Source organism: Chenopodium album, chromosome 21 (genome assembly GCF_948465745.1).
Source record: "Chenopodium album chromosome 21, dcCheAlbu1.1, whole genome shotgun sequence".
Taxonomy (NCBI): Eukaryota; Viridiplantae; Streptophyta; class Magnoliopsida; order Caryophyllales; family Amaranthaceae; genus Chenopodium; species Chenopodium album.
This window is the reverse complement of record NC_137854.1, coordinates 750140-773486: the sequence shown is the minus strand read 5'-3', so window position 1 is coordinate 773486 and position 23347 is coordinate 750140. Positions and strand designations below refer to the sequence as shown.

General features: G+C 34.5%; 3 protein-coding genes across 3 annotated transcripts; all 3 read right to left on the bottom strand.

Moving 5' to 3' along the window:
• Positions 1–3647: 3647 nt before the first annotated feature.
• On the bottom strand, positions 3648–6092 carry LOC145602803 (peroxidase 27-like). Its single transcript, XM_081658957.1, has 4 exons — positions 5883–6092; positions 4695–4880; positions 4422–4587; positions 3648–4218 (listed from the first exon to the last, which is right to left on the bottom strand). The coding sequence occupies exons 1-4, from the start codon at positions 6090–6092 to the stop codon at positions 3812–3814; spliced, it is 969 nt and encodes a 322-aa protein (XP_081515083.1). The 3' UTR covers positions 3648–3811.
• A 2662-nt stretch (positions 6093–8754) lies between these two features.
• On the bottom strand, positions 8755–18225 carry LOC145601322 (uncharacterized). Its single transcript, XM_081657321.1, has 4 exons — positions 17622–18225; positions 10664–10766; positions 9110–9309; positions 8755–9024 (listed from the first exon to the last, which is right to left on the bottom strand). Exons 1-4 carry the CDS (start codon positions 18215–18217, stop codon positions 8772–8774), a joined length of 1152 nt encoding a protein of 383 aa, XP_081513447.1. The 5' UTR covers positions 18218–18225; the 3' UTR covers positions 8755–8771.
• Positions 18226–19323: 1098 nt separating this feature from the next.
• LOC145601323 (transcription factor bHLH18-like) lies at positions 19324–22041 on the bottom strand. Its single transcript, XM_081657322.1, has 4 exons — positions 21898–22041; positions 21022–21465; positions 19713–20165; positions 19324–19444 (listed from the first exon to the last, which is right to left on the bottom strand). The coding sequence occupies exons 1-4, from the start codon at positions 21928–21930 to the stop codon at positions 19361–19363; spliced, it is 1014 nt and encodes a 337-aa protein (XP_081513448.1). The 5' UTR covers positions 21931–22041; the 3' UTR covers positions 19324–19360.
• Positions 22042–23347: the final 1306 nt, after the last annotated feature.

The window sequence follows — 23347 nt, the reverse complement described above, 5'->3', positions numbered from 1 at the left end:
GCATATATTTTTCAAAACTATTGACTATCTCAAATCTCTAATGATATATCATTTACATAATATTTAATACTAATAAATAATCATTGCCCCACAATCTATATCATAAACACATACATGCTCATAGACACATTTAATTTCTCAAATTTAATCGTGGATGTTAAAAATAGATATTACCTTAAACCATAGAGAGTGAAATTGAATATTCATTTCTTCTTCTAATCTCAACAGATTATTCTTCTCGAGCTTCCAAAAATTACCTACTCTTAGGGTCTTGTCCCATTTATTGAAATGAGCTGAACTGAACTGATTGGAGTAAAATTGAATATTTTATGAGAGAAAGAAATTAAAAACTGAATTGATTTGAGCTGAACTGAACAGGTCCTCAATAGTTGGAAATTTTGCCGAATTTAAATCATGTATAAGTGACTAATCGAGTTAATACTAAAGTATTAACAAAAACTTAATCATCTTAGATTATAATGTTGTTTTGTACCTCAAAAACTTAGTAAAATACTTGTATCAAAATGTTTTGTCTTTTTTTTTAAAATAAATTATTTTGTCTTTTAGTATTTCCTTTAATAAGCTTATATTTACAAAATACTCCATTTGTCATACGTTACATTTAGGGATGTCAATGGGGCGGGGCGGGGCGGATGTTGGCCTTCCCATCCCCATCCCCACCTAATATTCTCATCCCCATCCCCATCCCCATCCCCGCGGCGGGTCCAAGTTTCATCCCCATCCCCGCCCCACCAAGTACAACTCCAAAACCATCCCCGCCCCACCCCCCACTTGGATATCCATCCCCACCTAATCCCCACCAAAGACCCGCCTAATCCCCACCCAAGATCCACCTAATCTCCGTATCTCAAATACACAATCCTACATAATTAATACGAATTATAAAATAAACGTTCTACGCACATTTTTGTGTTATAATATAAGTGTCGTACAAAGTATTATAATTAATATTGTATTTTACGTAATTATTTTATAAATACTACAAAAGTATGTAATTTTACTTTAAAAGATATATAGATGTGGGTATGAGGTGGGGATGGGGCGGGTACGAAGTGGGGCGGGTGGGGGGGGGGCGGGGATGGGGCGGGTATAATTTAAAATCCACCCCCGCCCCATCACCCATGGCGGGTATGGTTTTTATCCCCATCCCCGCCCCACCACCCGCCAAACCGAGACCCATCCCCGCCCCACTGGGGCGGGGATGGGGCGGGTCTCCTACTTGACCCGCCCCACTGACATCCCTAGTTACATTAATAAAAATTGTAAATATAAAATAATTAATAAATAAGCTAAAAATGTACGAAGTGACCAAGTAAGCTTAGAGTTTTGAGAAAATCATAAATTCACTTAGATTAGTCATATATATTAGCAAAACATTTTAGTATTCTTGAGAATTAAACTCCATTGTATTCTTAATCTCAAATACTCATTAAAGATAGCATTATTTAGATAGTTTAAAAAAACAAAAAGGTTTGTTAATGATACTATATAGGTACTATATAACTCCAATAATACCTTTCAAAATATATATATATATATATATATATATATATATATATATATATATATATATATATATATATATATATAACTCCAATAATAATAATTTTTTTTTTAACATAATCCAATAATAATAATATAACAATAGATATAGTAAATCCAAAATATTTCCAAAAAATATAAGTAACATTAAAAGTAAAAAATACTATAATTATTCAAAGTTTTGGTTAGAAAAGGAGGAAAATTTAAATAAAAAATATAATTAAGGAAGCACCAGGGAGAAAACAGAGGAAAGGAAAATGAGGGGCCGGCGAGTGGTTGAAGGTGGCGGCGCCACGGTGGTTTGCCGGAAGAAAGGGAAGTATTTGGGGTGTTTAAATTGGGATTTTATTTGGGGTTAATTGCTGAAATTATATGGGTAAGATTGCAATTGAAATGGGATGAAATTGGGGTAATAATCATGTTAAGTAAAAGCTTGGATTGGTTGACAATTGAGGTGCATCATGTGGTTGGGAAGAACTTGATGATGGTGTATGAATTCATGATTTGTACACGTAGATGTATGCAATTGAACAGTAACATTGTAGTTTGAGGCTCGTATATTTGGGGAGTATGCATTGACTTGAGTTAAGGAATATTGACCCAACTAATCTATATCTATACTTCTATACTTAGTATTTAAAAACTATAACCAAGAAACTAAGAAAGACACATGTCCTCATCCATTTTATTACACTTCTCTAACCATAGTGCCACATGTCATCTTACACTATTAAATTTTATTGCACCATTTTTTTTAATTCTTTCATTAAACTTATACTTAATCTTTCATACACACTTCATCTCTTCATCTTCATCTCTCCCCTTTAATTCAACCTTTTCCTATTCTCTCTTTAATTTTAGCCCTTCCACCTTCTATTTAAGCCTCTTTTTCGATTAAAGTTCCATAATTTTAATTTCTTTAATCATGTTTCCGATTACATATTATACCCTATAATGACTTACTGGTATTTCTTCACTTATCTCTCAATACAATTTTATATGAATAACCCGTGCATTGCACGGGCCAGAAGGCTAGTTAGGTTAATGAATAAGGTAAAAAACTAACGAATGTCCTAGGGGCATTGGATAAGATAACTAAAATTAGAAAAATTAAATAAAAATGAACATTATTTACACCTGATCGACACGTGATTTTGTCATACTTTCCTAAATTAATACCACTTTATGCGGTATTTTAAATGCTTATCTAATGCCTCAGGGGCATTCGTAGCAAGAATTTCACTCCACTTCTTTCTTCTTAATATCATATGGGCACTTAACGTTAGGGAAACAGAACCTAGTATACTCGCTCTTTGAGTCTTTGATTAATTTAAGAAGTACTATAGGGACATTTCCATGCCTATATATCATCTAATGAGGATAAACAATGCATGTTCAATTATTACAGCTTACAACATGTCTGTAACAATCACTTTGACTTTTCTTCATTCAACTTGTTAGTTGTGACATGTTTTCATAACAATAATTGCAACTTGCAAATCACTTACTTTTGCTCAAAGACTGATATTTACTACTCTCAATAAGGGAGTCTTTAGAACATGTACTCCCTCCGTCCCAAAAAGAACGACCCATTTGGGTTGATTACGCGGGTATTAAGGAAGTTAAGTAAAAAGAGGTAAAAGTAAATTTACATGGGGTTTGTAAAAAAATAGAGAGAGTAATAAAATAACAAGAAAAATCTAATTTTTATATGGGGAAGCTAATTTTGTACAAATATTGTAGCAAATTGATGGGTGTTTTAATGCAAATGGGTCATTCTTTTTGGGACAAAATTTTGGCCAAATGGGTTATTCTTTTTGGGACGGAGGGAGTACTTTACATTCTTTAAAAAAAAATTGCAAATTACACAAATGAAATAATTTTTCATTGATGGAAGAGAGCATCAATACATAAACATAAACATAAACAAAAGCTCATCAGTAATGGAAAAATTACAAACTTCAAAAGTGGATTTGAGCATGAATTATATACGTTGTTTATACCATCAATTACTTCAACCTTCCCACTTAATCTAGACTCGGGCTCTCACTTAAACTTATGAAATACATGTTCTTTTACCAACACAAAACCTCACGTACATACACTTTACTAACCGAAATTGAAATTTATGTCCTATCATTATGTCCCACACTTGTGAAATTATATACCCAAATGAACCAATTCAATCAATAAATATGAGGTGGCTAGAATATTGTTCCACGGTATGTCACGTGCTTTTGATCATGAATCAGTTAATCTTTGAACAAACTTTCCTTATTTGACCAGCATTACCTGTAAGAACACCAATTCTACCCATATTTACCATGGACACACCAAAGTCTTTGAAGAAACTATCTTGGTTACCACCTTTGTGAGCTAACACATATGCTTTAGTCTCGGCATTGTTGAGTAATGCAGCATCAGATTGAAACAATCCTCTGTTCCTAGACACTTGCGCGTAGTAACCCTCGTCGAATTTCTTAGAACTTCCGGGATCCATTTGTACGAATACATTAGGACCATTTAAGGTACATATCTTCTTTAATGTAGCGACGTAATGGGAATTCATGGATGGATCGCTGTCACCTTTACCGGTGAAGTTGTAAAGGCGGTCTTTGAATGCTGAACAATGACCTATGCCTATTGTGTGCGCGCCTGCACAATACATATTCAATTTATTACAACATACCAAGTTAATAGAATTTTGACATGTACGCATGAAAAATGTACCTCTGTTAACTTTTAGTTATAACTTTGGATATTATTTATAAGATACTTGTATAAGATATTTCAAAGTAGCAATTAAAAGTTAACAGAGGTAGTAATAGAAATAAAGCATCGTTAATGTGTTTACATACTAGATAAGACAACAAGATCCTTTACACTAAGTCCTTTTCCCCTAAAAACTCTCACCAAAGCGTTTATATTGTCAGTAGGTGGTGGCAAATTAGTTAGAGCATCATTAAGCACAGAAACAACACCATCTCGTCTTCCTAACTCAACATTCCAGGGCAATCCCCCAGTCTGCAAACGTAAACAATAAGAATATATAATTAGTGCCAAATTACAATTAAAATGTTGAATAATTTAGAGATTTGTGTATTAATTATTTAATATGAAGTGATATATACCTGAACCACAACGTCTCTAGATACCATGGCTATTATATCAGCACACGAAACAACTCCTGGACAATGAATTTCCAATGCATTCTTGACTCTATCTATGATTTCGAATCCTCTAAGAGTTTGATTAGGAATTGCATCTTTCTCAGCTTGCTTTGTAGTAGAGTTTAGCAACACGGAAGCATCACAACCCTGTGAATCAATTGTAATAATAAGAAAACGATTAGTTTGGTTGTAACTTGTAACTCTGTTATATACGTGTACATAGTCATAAAAAAGTACATAAGATTTAATTTGAAAAGAACATAACCTCAATTTCGCAAACAAAAAAAAATAATGTATGGTTGGTGCACCCGGGTGTACCATGCGCATGGTGTACCCGGTTAAAAAAAAAAAGGCGGAAAGAACATTAGGTGTACGAAAAAGAACATGTTTGTTTTTAACAAAGAACATGCATTACTAAAGAACATAAAGACATTACACAAAGAACATGATAAAAACTTTATTAAATTTCATGAAAAATAACACATTAACATAAAAATTCTCTACCAAAGATTTCAGTTTCCCAAAAATAGTTTTTTCTCTCTCCAAAAATTTAACTTTCCATAATTATTTTATTTTTCCCTCTTTAAATTATTTTCAACTAAAAATAATTCAAGATTTCATTTTAAAATTAAATTTCAAATTTCAAAATTTAAAATAACATAAAAGAACATAAGTTAATTTAAAGAACATACGTTAAAGAACATAATAAGCTAAAGAATATACGTTAAAGAACATACGTTAAAGAACTCATTACCTTAAAGAACATACGAGCCACCTTTCAAAAAAAAAAAAAAAAAAAAAAGAAAAAAAAAAAAAAAAAAATACGAGCCAAATTCAAAGAACATACGAATCAAAAAGAACATATTTTGTATTATTGAAAAACATGTTATCAAACATATATACTACATATGTATGTTTGTCAAACACAAACATGTTCTTTTGCCAAACACAAGATGTTCTTTTTCAAACACTAGTATGCATGTTCTTTTTCAAACACTAGCATGTTCTTTTTCCAACGCCAGTATGTTCTTTTTTTTCCTCATGTTCTTTAAAATATACCTAATGTTCTTTCCGGGTGCACCATGCGCATGGTACACCCGGGTGCACTATACTATTTTCAAAAAAAAAAAAAGGTACAATATTACTTACCCTAACAAAACAATCATGAAAGAACATTCTCAACAAGGGGCCAGAAAGAGAAGGAGCAACATCTAGAGTGTCTTTGACAACATTCATTGTTATGGACTCGGCTTCAGGACATGAACGTGCATAGAACCCCACTGATAGGCCGTTGCCATTAACATTCAATACAAGAGGAAGAAGAAGAGCTAAGAAAAACATAAATTTCGGAGTAGCCATTAATTAATTGATCAAGTATGGACTAGCTAGCTTAGTATAGAAGAAGGAATAAATAAGCTTATTATTAGTTATTAGAGTTGAGTATTGAAAGGATAATGTGAGGTTCCTTATATAGTGCATAGTTTACGTACTAATTATGCCGCCACTAATTAACATGTCAAATATTGCCAACCAAGAGGCTGCTGTACGTTGTTCCAACATTGCATGCATCCAAAACAAAGCCTTTTGTTTGCACGTTTGTAGTTGGTTTAATTTTATAATTGGTTGGTGCTTACAATTATTATATCGGTTAAATAATACTTGACAAAGTAACACTTAGACTATGTATTATTAGTTACCTAGCTAGCCTATATAATATGGCTGCTTGACTACTTATTATTTGCGAGGAAGCTAAGGTTGAATATCTCCTTTTTTTTAAAAAAATAAAATAAAACATTATTACTCTAATTAATTTATATAATATGGGACCATTAATGGAACATGCATAATATATACGCAAGATGCAAGCATTTACTTAGGTAGTTTGGGCTAGTTGGTGATGATATACAATAATTATAACAAGTATATGTATAAATGTACTGTATTATTGACTTATTGTCTATTAGAAAATGAACACTAGAATATTTAAGTATCCTAATTAGGATACCTTTTTTTTTTTTCCCCTTCAAAAAAAAAAAAGTATCCTAATTCAATAATAATGAACTTTCGAGGTGTATAGTTATATGATAAAACAATGGAGGTTTACTTCAATAAAAATACTTATATATAGTTGTATGAAGTGTTCCTATAACGCAAGTACGTAATATTTTAATTTATGTCTAGTTACAATTGATGTATACGAGTATATATATATGATATGTATGATTAATTATAATTTATTTAAAGGTCAACTTGACAAATGATAAGGTACACCATGATTTGATATCAATGGAGCATATTTTTAGATGCAAATAATAATATGGATACCATCAAGTTTAGATAATCTCATTTATATCACCACCTTTAATTCTGTCATATTAGTCATATATGTGGCATTGTAGAACATCAAATTTTTATTCTCCGGTCCTCCAATTACATATTGTAAAAAGTTTAAATATTGAAAGAAAATTGAGATACATCTAGCCCTTAGCTGCATGTAAGGACTATGATTAAATTGTTTAAAGTAAGTCAAACACTCATTGCACATTAATCAACACATTTTTTTGTTATATTATGAAATTTTAATTAAAATTAATAATACAGGTAATATAGTTTATACTTAAAATAATATTTTTTAAAAAAAAAAAAAACTGAGGCAAGTAATTTAACATTTTAGTTGACTGCCTCAAAAAATCAAATAAAATCGAAACACCAATATAATCATCATTAATGAGACAACATCTAATCATGACTCAATCATACGGCGTATACTATATTAAGTGAATACGTATTATCGTTAGTTAGGTATAACAGACGAATTATTGGTTAAAATTAAGGAATTTTTATGGTTTTACGAATGATTGTTTTTACGGTGAATAATTATCGTTAGTTAGGGTCTAATACTCTAATACATACGAAGTATGTCTTATCGAAATCAATCAACATGGACAAGAATCACAATATCGTAGTATTTTCAGGGGCATGGCATTTATTGCCATGCAATGACATTCTAACAAACATGGCATAATATAATTTAAAGTCATGTCTATATTTTGTCAGCTGGTATGTTGAATGTTCTCTCTTCTACTTATCTTAATCAATCACCGTTTTGTACTTTTGTATTGCGTTTTTTTTTTTTTTTTTTATTTTTTTTTTATATAATTAAAAAACGATAGGTTGAAGAACATGGATATGTGGTAACACATGCTTAGCTAGGTATAATCATGCAATGTGTATTGCTATCATAGGTGGCTCCCTATACGCCAAAAAATGAATAAAAATACTTCGTATATTAGATCCCCTTCTATCTAGTTTCTTTGCTAAATTAATCCTCAATTTGAGGGTCATTTGTATAATGAGGAAAAAAAACTTGAATAAAGGAGTGAATTGAAAATCATATGATTTCCTTCAAAAACAAATATAATACAGATGTTTCATATTGTTGGGAAGTAAAAATAGAAAATTCCAACACTAGACTGGATTGCATCGCAAAATGCTGATAGTTATACCACAAAGAAAGTGACAGTGACAGTGACAGTGACGGTTTCCAACTATTGCAATTTGCAAAAACGAAGGGTTTCTGATTATTCAACATTGACAAGATAATGACTAATTGCGATAAGCCAATACTGTAAGTGTTTCTGGCTTCAACAAAGTTGAAAAAACAAGCAAAACACTAATCAATTAATCGTCTAACAACTCAACTATAAACTTAAAAATTTACTCGTATAAGGTAAATGCCCTTTTACAGGCTACAAAATTGGACTCTTACATGACCTAGGAAAATTAGTACCTTATCTACTTCTTTTATGTGTATAGGAAGCTTACACACCCAAAAAATAAATAAATAAATAAATAAAGGACAATTTTCATTACATGTAAGACTGCACCTTTTACAAACAATTAATACCATGTAAATATGTAATCATCCTGATTCCTGATAAAGCAATAAGGATGGTCTGATGGATTAGGAAATGCCTCCGCGGCAAAATGACATACAATCTCACTTAACAGAACCAAAATCTGCAACAGGAACTACATCTATGTATTGAAATGTGTTTTAAAAAAACTGTTAACCTGAGAGGTATATACATCAGGAAATGCCCTGTAATGATCTACATGAGGTGAAGATCCAAAATTATAGGACCAGACATCTCTTCCCTTCAACTTTTGTTGTTCAATAAAAGACTCTACAGATCGATATGGTATAACCTTATCTGCTGTACTGTACAGATAAAGCTGAGGACACGGTGGCTGATTTTCTGAAAGATGATGTATGATCTTCATCAATCTCCTATTGAAGAAACAAAATAGAGTATTTGTTTATAATTCAAAGTCATGTAACAAGAGGTATGAAACAAGTTGAACAGAATACTTACTGGTTCACAGCAGGCAACTTAAAAAGGAATGAAAACATTCTCTCCAAAACTGCAAGTACTAAAGCCTCAACTATGAGAGGGTCTTTTTCCTGCACGTTTGACTTGTTTTTATCAGTACTTGGTTCTACGTTCTTAACCAACGGAACCATTACAGTATTCCGTTTCTTCAATAGAGCAGCAGTAAAACCAGCTGCCCAAACCTGAAAGATATGTGAGAATATGTGAGTCCTAAAAACGCCTTCAAGACTGTATATAATTCATCCTTCCCTTGCATTTTACTTTTCCAAGGTTTTTTTTCTTATCTGATGATCGGATCACACTGGAAAATGTGGAATTAACTCTTCAGTCATGATTTAATATTCTTTCTTAAGAGTAAAAATAACAACAGTAATAGGGAATGACAATGTGAGGGGTGAGCCCCACTACCTACCTATAACATCTAATACTTTTTTTTTTATTTGAACATTTAATATATTTGGTTATGATGTATCCTCTAACTTAAAAATCAAAAGAGCAATAGTGATAGGAATAACAATATGAGGGGTGAGACTCACTGTATCCCACATACAAAGTACTATGTATAACACTTCTTAAATATGCCATACTTTCTCTGGGAGAAGAGTATTGATATAGAACTCCAATTCTCATTACCAGTTGAGACAGAAGAGCAAAGCCTCACCTATGGCAGGAAACATTATAGAAGACAATCACTCAAGCCATCAGGGGCACAATCTGTCAACAACAACAATTATAAGTACTTTTAAAGATGGTATAGAAGTCCAGACCCCAGTGTCCAAGAGACTGGGATAGTGGGAGTATTCCATGTTTATATTTGAAAAGGCGTCTTGTAACAAGAAAACAAGTTAGTGTCACCCTGAATATGCCAGCGTGCAAATCCATCCAGGATCACTTTGGTCCAAGCTCATTTTTATGACCAACATGGCTGCCTCTAAAATTTATATAAATATCTTAGCTTTGACAGATATGTGGCAATCAACCAGCTGACCAGTAGTGCGCCAGTGAGCCACTGTGCAAACCATAAAGTTGTCAGACCATCCTCAGATATCCAAGGCCAAGAAAAGAAGATACATTGCTCACTATCAAAGTCTTAATGAGCACTAGAGGCTCTTTACAAAGTGCACTTAATTAAAAGCTCAAAAATTTCTTGGCAGGTCCCACATAATGCCAAGTCTAAGACACATAGGTTGGCGAAAATCCCCCACAATGTTAGCTTTCTTTACCTGTTTAGTGCAACTTATTGAGATTTAAGGCCTTCACAGAGTTGTTCATGAACCTCGAATACTCTTGATAGCACTATCTAAAATGCTGGCCCAATCCCAATCTAGGGATGCAAAAGCTACCACAACATGAGAAGAACCTTAAGCCATCCTTATATGCACACCAAACTATACAGTAGTAAACAGCAAAGACATACTGCAGACCAAAAATTAAAGAAAGTTTGCAATTCAAACAACATTCATTACCTCTAAAATCAATAGACTTGAAAACAAAACACCAAGCATCTCATAACAAGCTCAGAAGCAACACAATTACCTTAGGGTTAAGTTCAGGGTCCCCTCCAGAATCAACAATACATCCTTTTATCCTTTCGATAAGGTCCGGCCTATCCTGCAGATGAACAAGTATCGATCCATATCTACAAAAACAACAGAATAACACCAAAGCATTATCACCATACATTACTTGAACACATGCAAATGGCTACCATTAACAATTAGAGCCAGGGAGCTCCCGTAACAACCAAAACTTCTGCACCCTTAGTAAATTCCCGCTACAAAAGAGCTCTTGTTGATACAAATACCCACCAACTCCATGTCTCATACCAAGATCAAAGCACAATCAATTAGCCAATGGCTAGGCAAAATTCACAAATGTGCCCTAGATTCGAGGCACGGTAATCATAAATAAATCAACAAAACTTATTCAAACCTAAACAACTAGTTATATACCATCCTTAATCATGCAATGCACCTATTCTCAACATCCAAATCATCAAAAATAAAACTCCCTCTACTTCAAAATAACCACCTTTATAAATTATGTACACAAATATACTTTGTAAGTGATTGCAATCATGCATTAGTAATCTAACTAAAAAAATAAGGACAAATTCCATCCTTAACCATACAATGCATCTAATCCCAACCATCCAATTCATCAAAATTCCACTCCCTCTACTTCAAAATAACCATCTTTATATACAATGCACACAAATTTAATTAAAGGCAATCATGTTATACTAATAAGCAATAAACCAGAAATAACTTATCTCTTGATGCGTGAACCAAACTGACAATAGCCGCGTCGTGGAGAACCACTGACCTAAAAGACGATTCCGCGCTACCTCCCGGTGCAGTAGACAATTGCGGTCGCCCTCCAGGATAAGCACGGCGCCGGAGTTTATGTGCACTCACAAACCCGACTGGAACTCAGAATACTTGCCCAGAAAACAGAACAGAAAGAACATGTATTTAGATAAGTTTAGAGAAAAGAGAAGACTGATTGTGTTGTGTGTTTTGGCTAAGAAAACCACCGAATATTTATAGGGTGAAGAGGAAAAACGGAAAGCATGAAAGGTGGGAAGAATCTGGCCAAGAAAACGACCAGATTAATCTGGTCAGTCAACAACTGAGGCAAGAAACAAGGAATTAATCAGTCAGCTACAATCAAGGAATTAATGGCTGATTAATTCTCACAACAGTCAGAAAAGAATAAACCCAACAGACAAAAAAAGAATATTCTGTTTGACAAAGAAAAGGGAAATAAAATTTCTCCAAAAAGATAACAAGGACCCACGCCCGCGCATTCCCCAAGACCCCAAGTCCCGAGCCTGAGCCCGACCCGACCCGACCCGGCTCGGCGCGCGCGCGCGCGTGTGTGTGTGGAGTAACACACACCTCCAACTCACTCAACTAAGTAGTGCTAAAGCAATACATTATAAAAACAAGGAAAAACCTTCCTCCCCAATCAATGTGGGACTTTTCCCCTTCCATTTATTTCTCTCTCTCTTTCTCTCTTATTTTTCCCAACACTCTTGTTTTATATCAAGAACTTCCAACAATCCCCCACAGGTTCGAAGATATGAAAAAGAAAGAAAGGAAAAATGAATTCTGGGCAAAACAAAACAATTGCATAAGTGTCAATGTCTCGCGACTTGAATTAACACATAGTGGACATCAAGCTATGATCCCTCACCTAACAAGTGACCTTCGTCTTGAACTCAATAGGGAGTTAGGGACCCGTCACTTTGAGCCACACAATTGAACATGTATAATATTCTGAAATTCCGCGAATAAAGATGACGCATTATACTGGCCATACGTCCAGCCTGGATGCTCATAGGTGCTCTAGAGTATAAGCCCACGAAATACTCATAGGAAGCGGCCACACTTCCACACCTAAGTAGGTGAACTCCATCAAGTGTGAGCTACAACACACCTCCAAAAATATGGATATGGGTTCATTAAGAGCCGTATGTTCAACCTCCTTCTCATATGTAGCTAAGCACAAAACAAACATCTAGAGATGGACAAATAAAATGAAAATGTGCTTCCGAATTATTACATAACGTTCCCCTTTGAACTCATAGTGAGTAGGAGTTCATTATTTCACAATTCATACAACGGGCTTTAGCCCCATCTCTTCCGATGTTTCCAAAACTAGTTTTTTACATAGGCCTTTAGTTAACGGATCCGCAATGTTCTTTTCGGACTTAACATAGTCCAGTGATATCACCCCTTCAGACAACAAATTTCTGACGGCTTTATGCCTCAGACGGATGTGTCTCTTCTTCCCATTATAGGCATGGTTGTGTGCAACAGCAATAGCAGCTTGCGAATCACAATGAAGTGCAACTGAAGGAGCTGGCTTCCCCCACAGTGGAATATCTGCAAGCATGTTCCTCAACCATTCTGCCTCATGACCTGCTAATTCAAGAGCAATAAACTCAGATTCCATAGTAGACATAGCAGTACAAGATTGCTTACAAGATTTCCAGGATACGGCTCCACCCCCAAGGGTGAAGACATAGCCACTAGTGGAGTTAACTTCATCATTATCGGATACCCAGTTGGCATCACAAAAACCCTCCAAAACTCCAGGAAATTTGGAGTAGTGCAAACCCCAATCCATAGTACCCTTAAGATACCTAAGCAACCTCCTTAGAGCAATCCAATGATCACTGCTTGGATTATGAGTGTACCTGCTCAACCTACTAACAGAATAAGCAATGTCAGGTCTAGTGTAGTTCATAAGAAACATAACACTACCAATAATTCTAGCATATTCAAACTGATTAACTGGATTACCATTATTTTTCCTTAAGTGGAAACTTGGGTCATAGGGAGTCTTAACTGGATCGACATTAAATGAGTCAAACTTTTTAAGAAGTTTTTCAACATAGTGTGACTGATTAAGACAGATGCCATTTGGAGTCCTCTTGATTTTTACTCCCAAAATCACATCTGCCTCACCCATGTCTTTCATTTCAAAATTCGAACTCAAAAACTGTTTTGTCTCATTTACACGATCCAAGTTAGTCCCAAAAATCAACATATCATCCACATAAAGACAAATAATTACACACCCATGACTATCATGCTTAAAATAAACACAAGAGTCACCTTCATTAACATGAAAACCATTACCAGTCATAGTCTTATCGAATTTGTCATGCCATTGCTTTGGAGCTTGTTTAAGCCCATACAATGACTTGACTAACTTACAAACCTTCTCCTCTTGTCCTGGAACAACGAACCCTTCAGGTTGGACCATGTAAATCTCCTCATCCAAGTCACCATTCAAAAATGCAGTTTTGACATCCATTTGATGAACAACAAGACCAAAAATGCAAGCAAGAGCAATTAAAGTCCTAATGGTTGCAATTTTAGTAACAGGGGAGTAAGTATCAAAATAATCAATGCCAAACTTTTGAGTAAAACCCCTTACCACTATCCTTGCCTTATACTTGTCTATGGATCCATCGGCCTTTAATTTTTTCCGAAAGATCCATTTACAAGTAATGGGCTTACAACCTCTAGGAAGTTCAACCAATTCCCAAGTGTTATTATTGAGAATTGATTGTAATTCACTATCAATTGCTTCTTTCCAAAATACAGCATCAACTGACCTCATTGCCTCATCATAGGTTCTTGGATCATCTTCCAAAACAAAAATATGCACAAAATCATCATCAATTAAGGAAGATTCAGATAAATAAGAAGTAATAAAATCAGGACCAAAACTATTTTCTTTTCTTGCCCTTTTGCTTCTCCTTGGCTCCAAAACAGAATCATCGTTAGTAATAGGAGCATTAGCAATAGGTAAACTAACAGAACTACTAGCATGCAATTCACTATCATTAGAAGGAGACATTTTCAAAGGAAAAATGTTCTCAAAGAACTCAGCATCTCTTGCTTCAATGATATGACCACCTGCATAAGAATTGTTAGCACCTTTAACAAAGAAACGATAAGCTGCACTTTGATAAGCATAGCCAATAAAAATAGCATCAACAGTTTTGGGACCAATCTTATCCCTCTTGAAGCTAGGTATGCCTACTTTTGCTAGGCACCCCCACACTTTCAAGTATTTCAGGTTTGGCGCTCGACCTTTCCATATTTCGTATGGAGTCTTGTCAAGCTTCTTGTGAGGAACCCTGTTCAAAACATGACAAGCAGAAAGAATAGCCTCCCCCCACATGTTATTAGGAAGCCCAGAACTAATAAGCATAGAATTCATCATATTCTTTAAAGTTCTATTTTTCCTTTCAGCTATACCGTTTTGTTCGGGTGAATAGGGAGCCGTCGTCTCATGAACAATGCCAAGTTGCTCACAAAATGCCTTAAGAGTGTCAGGGCTGTACTCCCCACCCCTGTCACTCCTAACCCTCTTGATCTTTTTGTCCAACTGGTTTTCTACCTCAGCTTTATATTTGAGGAACATTTCCTCAGCTTCGTCCTTAGACCTGAGAAGATAAACCATACAAAAACGTGAACAATCATCAACAAAAGTAATATAATACTTTTTACCCCCTCTACTTTCGTGATTATTAAAATCACCTAAGTCACTATGAACAAGTTCTAGTACTTCAGTCTGTCTATCTACTGATTTAAATGGCTTCTTAGTAAATTTGGCTTCAACACAAACTTGACATTTCGAAAAATCAGTTTTAGAAAAACTTGGAATCAAATTTAAGTGTTTAAGCCTTTTAACAGAATCAAAATTAACGTGACCTAATCTAGCATGTCATAAATCAATAGACTCAGCAATATAAGCAGAAGAAGTACTAGCATTCTTATTCATAGTGTCAATTTTAACATCAAGAGTAAAAAGCCCCCCATTACAAAAGCCCTTCCCCACAAATTCCCCATTGCGAGTAAGAACTAATCTATCAGAATCAAAGGAGAGCTTCAGTCCAGCTTTCATGAGCAAACTGCCAGAAATTAAATTCCTGCGCATTTCTAGAACATGCAAAACATTAGTGAGAGTAAGCAATTTTCCAGAAGTGAGAGCGAGAACGATCTTCCCTTTGCCTTGGATAGAAGCAGAAGCTGAGTTGCCCATGAAGACATTTTCACCTTCAACCTTGTCATAGGTAGTGAACATGTCCTTGTTGGCGCAGATGTGCCTGGTAGCTCCAGTGTCAACAATCCACTCAGCAGCATTACCTGTAAAGTTAGCTTCTAAAACAACAGCAACAATAACGTCAGAATCCTCAATAAGATTTGCTTGACTTTGCCCATTCTTCTTCTTGACCCTGCAATCTCTAGCCCTGTGACCAGTCAAACCACACTCATAACAGATTCCCTTAAACTTATACTTCTGAATTTTCCCATTAGGCTTAAGGTTACTGTTTTTGGCTTTGGACTGGTTGTTTGATTTGGGTTCAACAAGGTTGGCTTTGGCAGAAGAAGAGGAAGGGAAAACAGAAGGGGTTTTGTCTTTGATACGGTTTTCCTCCTCAATTTTGAGGTGGGCAGCAAGTTCCTCTAAGGTTAGGTCTTTCTTTTTGTGCATGAGTTGGTTACGAAAATCCTTCCAAGAGGGAGGGAGTTTCTCAATAAGAACAATAGCAAGGGTAGTATCACAAATAGACAGACCTTCAGCAGCCATATTAATACAAATACTCTCATAAGCATGAATCTGATCAATAATAGGCTTATCATCAACAACTTGAAAACTTAACCACTTACTAACACAATAACGTTTAGTACCAGCATCATCAGTTCCATATTTTTTCTCTAAAGCATCCCAAATATCCTTAGCATGATAGAAACCCATATAAATATCCAACAGACTATTCGACATATAATGCAACAACATGCCCTTACAAGTTCTATCATCCTTAGAAAACTTAATCTCAGATTCAGACAAATCATCTTTATCAACAGGTTCAACAATATCATCAAGAACATATGCAACATCAATCTGCTCCAAATAAAAATGCATCCTAACAGCCCAACGTTTATAATTCTTTCCATCAAGAGGTTCTAGTTTAGACATATCAGGAACAAGGAATTTGGAAGCCATAATCGTCTTTTAGATTGTTATACTAATAAGCAATAAACCAGAAATAACTTATCTCTTGATGCGTGAACCAAACTGACAATAGCCGCGTCGTGGAGAACCACTGACCTAAAAGACGATTCCGCGCTACCTCCCGGTGCAGTAGACAATTGCGGTCGCCCTCCAGGATAAGCACGGCGCCGGAGTTTATGTGCACTCACAAACCCGACTGGAACTCAGAATACTTGCCCAGAAAACAGAACAGAAAGAACATGTATTTAGATAAGTTTAGAGAAAAGAGAAGACTGATTGTGTTGTGTGTTTTGGCTAAGAAAACCACCGAATATTTATAGGGTGAAGAGGAAAAACGGAAAGCATGAAAGGTGGGAAGAATCTGGCCAAGAAAACGACCAGATTAATCTGGTCAGTCAACAACTGAGGCAAGAAACAAGGAATTAATCAGTCAGCTACAATCAAGGAATTAATGGCTGATTAATTCTCACAACAGTCAGAAAAGAATAAACCCAACAGACAAAAAAAGAATATTCTGTTTGACAAAGAAAAGGGAAATAAAATTTCTCCAAAAAGATAACAAGGACCCACGCCCGCGCATTCCCCAAGACCCCAAGTCCCGAGCCTGAGCCCGACCCGACCCGACCCGGCTCGGCGCGCGCGCGCGCGTGTGTGTGTGGAGTAACACACACCTCCAACTCACTCAACTAAGTAGTGCTAAAGCAATACATTATAAAAACAAGGAAAAACCTTCCTCCCCAATCAATGTGGGACTTTTCCCCTTCCATTTATTTCTCTCTCTCTTTCTCTCTTATTTTTCCCAACACTCTTGTTTTATATCAAGAACTTCCAACAAATCATGCATTAGCATTCTAAAATAATAATTTAGAAAATTAACCACATTTCAACAATCAAAGCAAAATTAAAACATACAAATAAAATTGGTAATTAGGAAATTGTAGAATAAACCTACACAAGCCAACCAGTGGTACTGAATGTGTGAAAGATCAAGCGTCGTTCTCGACCTTCCGACTTCGATAACCACGAAACGAGCTCATCCGCCAACTCTCGAATCCGATTCTCGACCTTCTTCCCTAAATCAAACCAAAGCACGTCTTTCACAGGAACAACAAATGTAATTGCATCAACCCCTCTTGAAGTATACATTTCCGCGTATCTCCTCAAATGCTTCGGCGTCGCTCCTAACCACCCTAATATCACCGCCGCAACCTCGGGTTTCCCACCGGCGGCGGGAACTCCGGCGACCGGCGACGATGCTTTGTGCCAGTGGAAGAAACCGCCATTGTTAAGGTGGGAATTGGGTTGAAATTGTGAATTGGAGGAGAGAGAAAGGAAAAAACATAATTGGGAAGAATTGGGGAAATTTGGGGGATTGAAATTGGGAATTTTGAAGGGATTTGAGGAAAGAGAGTTTTGAAATTGGGAATTGATAGAAAGTGAGTGTGATTTGGGGTTGAATTTTGGGGAAATTTGACGATTTGGATTGAGATTGAAATTGCGATAAGTAGGGTTTAGAATTCGGAAGGGTGCTTCCATTGATTTCTGCATCAAATCTGGTTGAAGATTACTGGATTTGAATGTTGAAAGATTGAAAACAGTATTCGGTAGTTACAGCAGTCTGCTACTGCTAGTAACTTAGTAAGTGAATCAGTTAGGCGAGTTAGCAGTGTTCCTCGGAAATCTCATACAATGTAATAGAAAATTACGGAGTAGAAATTGGAGTAATAGAAAATTAGAAACTATTGTGTGTGTGTGTGTGTTTTTTTTTTCTTTTTTTTTTTTTTTTTTTTTTTTGAGAGTGGGAACTAGAAAAAAATAATAAAAGAAAAATAAAATTATTCGTAATTTTAGAAATCGAGAGTAAATGTGAACTGAATTGAACTGAATTGAGCTGAAATGAATATTTTATGAGAGAGGGAAATTAAGAGATGAATTGAACTGAACTGAACTTATTGGAGCTGAACTGAACTGAACTAAACTGAAATTAAGTAAATGTGAACAGGCCCTAACTCATACAGTCAATCAGTCAATCATACATAACACCAAGTTAAGCTTGATCTAGTGGTTCAATCCTTAATAGAGACGTTTTAAGGGTGGGTATTCCCTATCCTTTCCCTAACTTTTAAAGTGTTTTAACCTGCAAATAACAAATCATAAAATCGTGAGGATTGGGGTACGATGACAAAGGATTGGGGTACGATGACAGTCTTTCTCCTTGCCTTAAAAAATAATATAGCCATACATTACTCCGTAAAAAATAAGAGTAAAAATATACTTTTAGCAACGGAAGAGGGTACTCCATTTTGTTTTTCTTTGTTTCTTAAAAAAAATACTACATATATCAATATATGCATATAAGTAGCTCGATTTTGGATGTTTCCGGAAAAAAAAAAAAAAAAAAAAAAAGAAGAAGAAGAAAAATTATTAAAAATTTGGAGAAATGACAATCGATCAAGTGACATAAGCTGATCCATTTAAAAAAAATAAAAAAAAGTGACATAAGCATATCTAGTAAGTAGTAAGGGAGTGTTATATAACACGTGCCCCTTCATTTTCATAAAATTGTTAACAAAGTAAAAAATAAAAATAAAACGTGATATACATTAAATTGGTGGTCTACCAATATAATAATTCTACATCCGATAGTGAAATTGATTATATGCATGGCACGGTTAGTGGCTACAATCGTTGCTAGTTAACCGTCACGGGTTCACGAAGAGTGGTGCATAGAGTTTTAACAAAATCTTTCACATTCTTATTGAAATTCCTCCCAATCTGCATGAATAAAAAAAATTTATTATTCTTTCAAATAAATAAAAGTTGAATAAATAAAATTAAAGTTTTACTAAACTTCATGGTGTATTAAAATAAAATATGAAACAACAATTAAATAAAATAATCAACAACAAATTTTCTTAGTATATTTCTCTAGTTTTTTTTAGCTAAATTCTACAAAGTAATTTGATCTAAAATTTCTTTTTACTAAATCTATAAAATTATTTATAAATTAAAGATAAAGTATGCATATATAAGGTAATGTTACCTGTGCAATAATGGTAATGATGGCCAAGCTCTCAAAGGGTGTAACATTAGAATGTGTAATACTTAAATCATGTTTGTACAACTCTGCATATAACTTGGGTAAAATCCATTTTTGATTTGCACAACATACTTTCAAGAGTAGGGTATCTCCCAATTTCTTAACTTCAATTTCTGGAAGTGATGAAAGATTGATAGTGTCTTTCTCATTGTTGTTACTATCACCATTATTGGAGTTACAACCACCGGCACAATTGTCACCCATGGCCGAGGAAGAATCATTATCATTACCATTACCATTGTCATCGTTGTCGATTGTAAATTTATGAGATTTAACCATCACCACCATGGACTCTATAACCTTCTTTTCAACGGCCTTTTCTTCAAGTAACTTCACTTTCTCTTGAAGTTGCTTCACATATTTGATTGTCTCTGTTAAGACTGTTGTTTTATCAACCTGTGTTAACAACACGTACTAATTAATTATGCATTGTGTAATTAATTATCTATAATCTTGCATAAAAATTTGTTAACAGCAACTCAAGTATCTTAATCTTGTCGTATATTGTGTCAAAAAATTAAAATTTTATGGATTTTTCAGTGGATACATGCAGCTAATTAAGATGGCAGTAAGACAAGTTGCGCTGACATGAAAAAGACACGACATGACAGATGTGCAAGGTAAGCACAGCATAAGCTCGTAAGCATCATATGGATTTTTTCAATCAATGCATACAACTAATTAAGATGGCAGTATGACAAGTTGTTCTGACATGAAAAAGACACGATACAACAAAGGTGCAAGGTAAGCACAACATAAGCTCGTAAGCATCATATATACAGGTTCGCAGCACGTTAGCTTTAGCAACACATAAGTCATTCTAGCGTTTCTTATTGATTGCAACAAATAAATTTTTATTACATCACAAATAATACCCCTTTGTTACAATTAATAAGAAACGAAGGTATTATTTGAAAATTTCAGCACAATACATACCTAATGGGTTGGGCCTAGCCATGCCCAGCGTTCCTAGCCCACAACCATCTTTACATGCAACTAACACTTTAAAATACTACGGAGTAATAAAAATGTTCTCATGCACATATGCAATAATTGTGTTTATAATTTTATTTGAATGCACCGTAAGTATATAATTAGAGATATTAATGATCGAAAACTTACTTTTTTTTAGAGCCATGTAAAAAGGATATGAAACAGACGGAGTACATATTTTTTGAATAAAATTGCTCATACATCGTCTTAATAAGGAATTAAGGATTAGAATTTCACTATAATCACATTTAGAAATTACCTTCTTAAGTCCGGGAACGATGGTGGAGAGAGTTATGAACATCTGAGTGATTAATTCACGACGCTTCCTTTCGGCTATAATATGATCTTGTACTTTGTGTGGTAGTCTTTTCCTCTTGGTACCTACACTCACTGTTTCCTTCTTATTTTGTTGATGACTCTCTTGTGCATAGACATTAGAGTTTACAATGTTATCGACCTTATCATTATCGTTATCGTTATGATTATCGTTACTATAAATGGTATTTCCACCGGTTTTGCTATTGTGGTTTCCACAACTATCGGAAATATGGTGGGTTTCCAAGAGTTGTTCGATGACATTGCAACCAAATTCTCCCTGCGAAGAGGAGGCGGCCGCGTTGGGAGGATAAGGAATAATCGGAAAGTCCTCACCAAGTGTAGCAGCGACTGTGAGTTGATCCTCCTTAAGAGATGCTTCCATTTCCTACATTAAGTGAGTAATTCTATGAGCAATTGATCTATTGTCTAGTAGTCTAGACAAGTAGACGTCATACTTTAATAAATATTTTTTACGTTCAACCAAATGAAATGGCGGTCAATATTTCAAATTCTACACAAATATAAAAACTTAAAAACTACTGTACAAACTTAAACTATTATAAAATGTATTAATAAGTAATTTAGATTTACTATATATTAACATTGGATAAACAATACTTCGTACAACTTTCTATGTTCAACCAAATAAAAAGACGGTCAAAACTTCAAATTTAAACGAACATTATGGATATAGACATTATTGTATAAACTTAACTAATTATTATGAACTTATTAGTTACCAAAAGCTATTACGTCATCGTATATAGATAAAAGCATAGTCCAAAAAATTGATGTCGTTAATAAAGAATTTTCTTACCAATTCAGCTAGCCAAGCTTCCATAGGTTTCATCCCTCAATTTGTAGTTTTTCCTAACACAGCCGCCTTAGAGCGCGAGGTAGAGCTAGCTGTTCCAAAAAGAACTAAGAAAAGTTGTAATTTAAAAGGTACTCCGTACGAGTTTTTTTTTTGGAGAGTTAAAACTTATGCAAAGTTTTTAGAAACCAGTCAAATATATATAGTGACGTAGCTAAGATCTCAACCTCAAATGTTTCTTTCAATTTTTCTTTTTTTTTTTTTTTTTTTCCTGGTGCAAGCCCCAAAAAACAAAAATAAAAATAAAAACAAAAAGCAACTTTCTGAATTAGGCTGATTTTTATTCATAAAAAAATTATCATTAAATCAAAGTTTTCCATCCAATATCCGTAATTTATTTTGTAAGAAAAATACTCCGGTGTACAATAATTATTTGTTTGTTAAACGGAGTAATAAGTTATCAAAATGTAATCTGTAGACTGCAATCACTTGATACAATAGGTTACGTTGCTAGCAAAGACTTCAGAGTACGTACAAGAAATAATTTGCTAATAACTTGAATTATACAAAATCTTGACATCAAAACACACAATAAATTAGTCAAATGATGTCAGTTCACTTTATAATTAAATTCTCAAACCCTCAAATGATATACTTATCTTACAAGTAACCGATAACTAAGGTCCTGTTTACATTTACTGAACTGAACTGAACTAAACTAAACTAAACTGATTGAAGCTGAACTGAACTGAATAGAGCTAAAATGAATATTTTATGAGAGACGAAAATTAGCTGCTGAACTAAATTGAAATTAAGTTGAAGTAAACATGCCCTAAATTGTATAAAGATGATGATTATAGTCCGTTCCACAAACATTGTACATAGTGGATGGGGAGGACAAGAAATTTTTTAGGAGGAGAGAGAAAGACAAAATAACAAAAAATTGTTTTTCCTGCAAGGAATTAGTATATACGAGTGAGGGTGATGAGTTGGTGAGCACACTTTACATGAGTTTTAGTAAGGATAGATTGAAAGATAGACGAACTAAGAAATACTGTGAAAGTTTTTTAAAAGAAAAATGGTACAATAAATATATAATTTTAGAAAAAAATAAACGGAGTAATATTTATAGAACGGAAGAAGTATTCTTAGCCACTTGAATTAGTATATAGCTATATTGGTCACATTGCTAATGTGATATGGAGAGGCGGATCTTGGGTTTTAAGTTTAAGGCCATTAAGGGCACTAACTATCAACAAATACGGAGTACATAATACACAAACTAACCAAGTGAGTTGAGCTTAATACACACTTCGTCACACAGATTGACTGGAAATGGAAAGTGAGTTTGAATTCATTGAAAATAGTGAGTTTTACAGAAGGAGATTAGTAGTAAGATTGCACCCATTTTTGGCAAATTGGCATCTATATTAAATTATTGTCACATAAAGAA

What these genes read in the sequence shown, in the direction of transcription:
- LOC145602803 (XM_081658957.1), bottom strand. Translation starts at nt 6,092, where the DNA reads ATGGCTACTCCGAAATTTATGTTTTTCTTAGCTCTTCTTCTTCCTCTT. An exon ending in TTCATGATTGTTTTGTTAGG is followed by an intron (nt 4,881 to 5,882) that starts GTAAGTAATATT and finishes ATTGATTCACAG; the next exon opens with GGTTGTGATGCTTCCGTGTT. An exon ending in GGATCTTGTTGTCTTATCTA is followed by an intron (nt 4,219 to 4,421) that starts GTATGTAAACAC and finishes TGTATTGTGCAG; the next exon opens with GCGCGCACACAATAGGCATA.
- LOC145601323 (XM_081657322.1), bottom strand. Translation starts at nt 21,930, where the DNA reads ATGAAACCTATGGAAGCTTGGCTAGCTGAATTG. An exon ending in TCGTTCCCGGACTTAAGAAG is followed by an intron (nt 20,166 to 21,021) that starts GTAATTTCTAAA and finishes TTGTTAACACAG; the next exon opens with GTTGATAAAACAACAGTCTT. An exon ending in TCATTACCATTATTGCACAG is followed by an intron (nt 19,445 to 19,712) that starts GTAACATTACCT and finishes TTATTCATGCAG; the next exon opens with ATTGGGAGGAATTTCAATAA.
- LOC145601322 (XM_081657321.1), bottom strand. Translation starts at nt 18,217, where the DNA reads ATGCAGAAATCAATGGAAGCACCCTTCCGAATTCTAAACCCTACTTAT. An exon ending in AGTACCACTGGTTGGCTTGT is followed by an intron (nt 10,767 to 17,621) that starts GTAGGTTTATTC and finishes TTGTTTTTGTAG; the next exon opens with ATATGGATCGATACTTGTTC. An exon ending in ACCCTGAACTTAACCCTAAG is followed by an intron (nt 9,310 to 10,663) that starts GTAATTGTGTTG and finishes CATATCTTTCAG; the next exon opens with GTTTGGGCAGCTGGTTTTAC.